General features: G+C 43.5%; 2 protein-coding genes and 1 pseudogene across 2 annotated transcripts, besides 3 other annotated features; 2 read left to right on the forward strand and 1 right to left on the reverse strand.

The window, feature by feature from the left end:
- Window positions 1-3,223: a sequence feature (heterozygous, Esmeraldo-like haplotype).
- Tc00.1047053503867.20 lies at window positions 4-843 on the reverse strand (annotated as a pseudogene).
- Window positions 1,904-1,976: a sequence feature (A-rich).
- Window positions 2,007-2,741, forward strand: Tc00.1047053503867.10 (hypothetical protein, conserved; the record flags this gene model as incomplete). The annotated part of the gene is made up of 1 exon (XM_797831.1): window positions 2,007-2,741. One exon carries the CDS (start codon window positions 2,007-2,009, stop codon window positions 2,739-2,741), a length of 735 nt encoding a protein of 244 aa, XP_802924.1.
- Window positions 2,813-2,832: a microsatellite.
- Tc00.1047053503867.5 (hypothetical protein, conserved) lies at window positions 2,911-3,219 on the forward strand (the record flags this gene model as incomplete). The annotated part of the gene is made up of 1 exon (XM_797832.1): window positions 2,911-3,219. One exon carries the CDS (start codon window positions 2,911-2,913, stop codon window positions 3,217-3,219), a length of 309 nt encoding a protein of 102 aa, XP_802925.1.

A 3,223-nucleotide genomic window follows, 5' to 3' on the forward strand; every position in this document is an offset into this window, starting at 1 on the left:
AGGGAAAACACAAGCGTGTCATTCTGCATCACAATGCCTGAGCCACCAGCAGTCACAAAATCCTTCATTTGGCCTTAAGTGTGTTTGGAGATCTGTTGCAATAAATATTTGGATTCTTCCCAGTTGATCATTCCACTCGACTCGCCGTCCTTGGGCTGCGTGGCCACACCAACAACCAGTTGAATAGCTGAGTCACCCGCCGCCCTTTCCTCATCATCATTGTCGTACTTCTCTTCGCAGATTCCCGCAAGTGGAAACACCTTATTGTCCCCTGCAATGGATGCGGGCCAACAAAAAAACGCGCAAACGATCATCGCCATTCCTACTGCCAAGCACGGTGTCTGCCCTCCACTCCTTCTTGGCGATCTCAGCGACAATGGACGGCCACGTCTCCGCAGCCTTGATGTACCCAGCCACAATGTCGGAATAACAAGTCCCAAATAATTTCTCGTGATGGCCGTTATATTCGAGGAAGCCCTCAGCAAATGCAATCATTAGCCCACCAACACGGACGAGAGAGGGTGCGGCAAATGCTTCCTTCACTCCAGTCTCACCAGTCCCATCTTTTGGCAACACCTGCGTCTTATTCGGCACAAAAATAAAGACCCATTGCGGCAGCTGCACACCCCCTGGCTTGCTCTCCACAGCGTGTGCACCTCCACTGCCGCAGCACATCATAATCAAGAAAAGAAGGAGCAGCACCGCAAAAGTAAACACATGCCGGGATATGTTGGGCCTCTGCGGCTCACTCTCTCTTCCTTCCCTCGTCCTTCCGCTGGATCCGGTCACGCCGCGACGGTTGTGTGTGCGGGGTGCCATTACAGCAGCAACACGTGAGAGCATACAAATATGTGTGTGTGTGTGTGCTGTTGTTGGTCCTTTCAGAGCATTCGAATTTCACAGTGGCGATTCGCGCCTGATTTCCTTCTTTGTGTCTGTTCAAGAAGTGGAGAGGACAGCAGCAGCGGCAATACATCAGACACATCCGTAAGAAAAAACGTTTATTAACACCATCACATCAAAACAGCTAGTTACCATCCTAAACCCCTCAAAAATTATATGCCCAGTTAAAACAAATTTTAGAGTGGTACCCCTAAATTTCCCTTACAACAACTAAAATAACGGTTGTATGATTTCATTCAACAAAAAGAAATGCTCTTAGTACGCGTCATGAATAATGTTAAGAAAGGAAAACGCAAATCCCTGCGATTACAACCGGGCTTTTATAAACGCATATTCGACATCAAGAACATACAAAATATTATAACTCAGTCTATAGGTAAAGGGTCGTCATAACTCTCAACTCCATTTTTTAAGGAACGGAAGGCAGAACCCTATATCCCTTTTATTGGGAGCTAAAACATGAATGTTGATCAACCTTGTTTTTAAAACAACCAACACACACTTTTCAAAATCGCAAAAGCAACGCCGCAACGCAGAAACCCCTCCCCAGCCGCGCCCGCCCGGTGCCGCGGACACCCCAACCCTGCCGGAAACCCGCGGCAGCCTGACATCGAAATAAGGCGGGTCGCGGGCGGTGCGATTTCAGCGGGCGGCGTTGGTGGCGTCTCGGGCGTGGGGTGCCCATTTGTCCCATATTGTGGGCGACTCGCGGAACACACGTTCTCTAGGAGCGGCGGTGGGCGACGCTAGCCGAGTTGCCGAGAGTCGTGGTACATGTGTTTTTTTATTTTTCTAACACCGTACTGTAAATGCAAAATCCCCCTTATTTGTTACTTTCTGAATGCCCTTCCTTTGGTATGAAGAATCATGAGTAAGCGACTTCTTTTCTCGTTTCAAGATTTGTAGGCGGTATATATTATTCTGCTCATCTGCATGCCGTAGCGCTTTTTTTTATTTCTAAAGATCTTTATCTCGATCGGGATTATGACTAGTGCAGTGGTTTCTGCTCTTTTTGTTGTTTGTTTGTTTCTTCCTTTTTTTTCTTTCTGTTATTTGGCTTGTTTTTTTTCTTTAGAAAAAAAAACAAAGAAGAATTGTTTTATATGAGTATTTCCCAAAGTGATGATATTGGTAAGTTGAATGGTGGGAATTCAAAGTTGAACAGGTTGAAAAATTATTTATTGGCTAATGACTCCAACGGTGCAATTCATCGTTCAGAGGTGAGATCTGCGCTTTGCTCTGGAAACGATATGAGAACCAATTCCCCGTTTATAACGGCTGCGAAAAGCCTGAGGGATGATAAGGGGGGTAAAGATTTGTCGCTCGATGCAACTTCCGAAAAATGTGATTTGGAGTCGGCTCTTAAAAATTATCAGGAAGACTCGGAAAAACTTGGGAAACAATTGTTGACCTTGAAAAAAGAATTAGAAGCGGAAGTGAGTAGTAAGAGGGTGATGGAAGAGAAATTAAGCATGTTAGAAAGCATAGTTGCCACGCAAAAAAAGGAAATTTTATTGCTTCAACGTAAAGTTCAGTCAGGCGTTAGCGAATTATCGGAGAAAAAGCTAGAGAGTGCTCTTCGAGAGATTGCTTTTTTAAAGTCGAAGCTAGGTGGTGTGGGAGAGACGGAGAATTTATCTCAAGGAAATGTTGTTCTTCAATTGCGGTCTAATTTGAATAAGCTTGCTGCTGAAAAGGATGAATTACTGAACTGTGTGAGGAAGCAAAGCATGCTTTTAGATGTTTTGGAACGACAAAAACTGCATTTAGAGGCAGCAATTCTGATTGATGTTAGTGAAAAGGAACTCGAAAGGTACTTTGATGTCGCTCGTCCATAAACTATCTTATTTAATTGTCATAAATATTTTAGTGTTTTGGTCGAGAAATCAACTTTATAAGCTTGGCGTGATTTTTTTTTTTTTTTTTTTTCATATATGTGTTTTGTTTTTTGCCTTTGTAACTATTTTTGCTATTGCTATTTCTCAATTTTTTTACTGAAATTAAGGCATGGCGTGTATTACAGGGGATGATACAGGATTGGTTAAAGTGTGGGATATTTCAAGGAGCACAGGAGCCACTCTTGCATTTTCCTACGGAGAGCAAAGCAGGAAGAGGGGAATTGCTGGTATGTGTTGGCTGGATAGTTCGATGACGAAACTTGTTTTTTCTATGAATGATGGAATTGTGTCGGTATTGGACTTAGAAGAGCGTAGTTTGCTGCTGTCTAAAAAACTGGGATTTGTTGCAGGTTTACCTAACAGCCTTATTTTTTTGAAGGAGAATTTTGTCATGGCTTCTAAAGATGGTAAAGTATAATGCG

This window comes from Trypanosoma cruzi, genomic scaffold (genome assembly GCF_000209065.1).
Source record: "Trypanosoma cruzi strain CL Brener 1047053517055 genomic scaffold, whole genome shotgun sequence".
Classification (NCBI taxonomy): Eukaryota; Euglenozoa; class Kinetoplastea; order Trypanosomatida; family Trypanosomatidae; genus Trypanosoma; species Trypanosoma cruzi.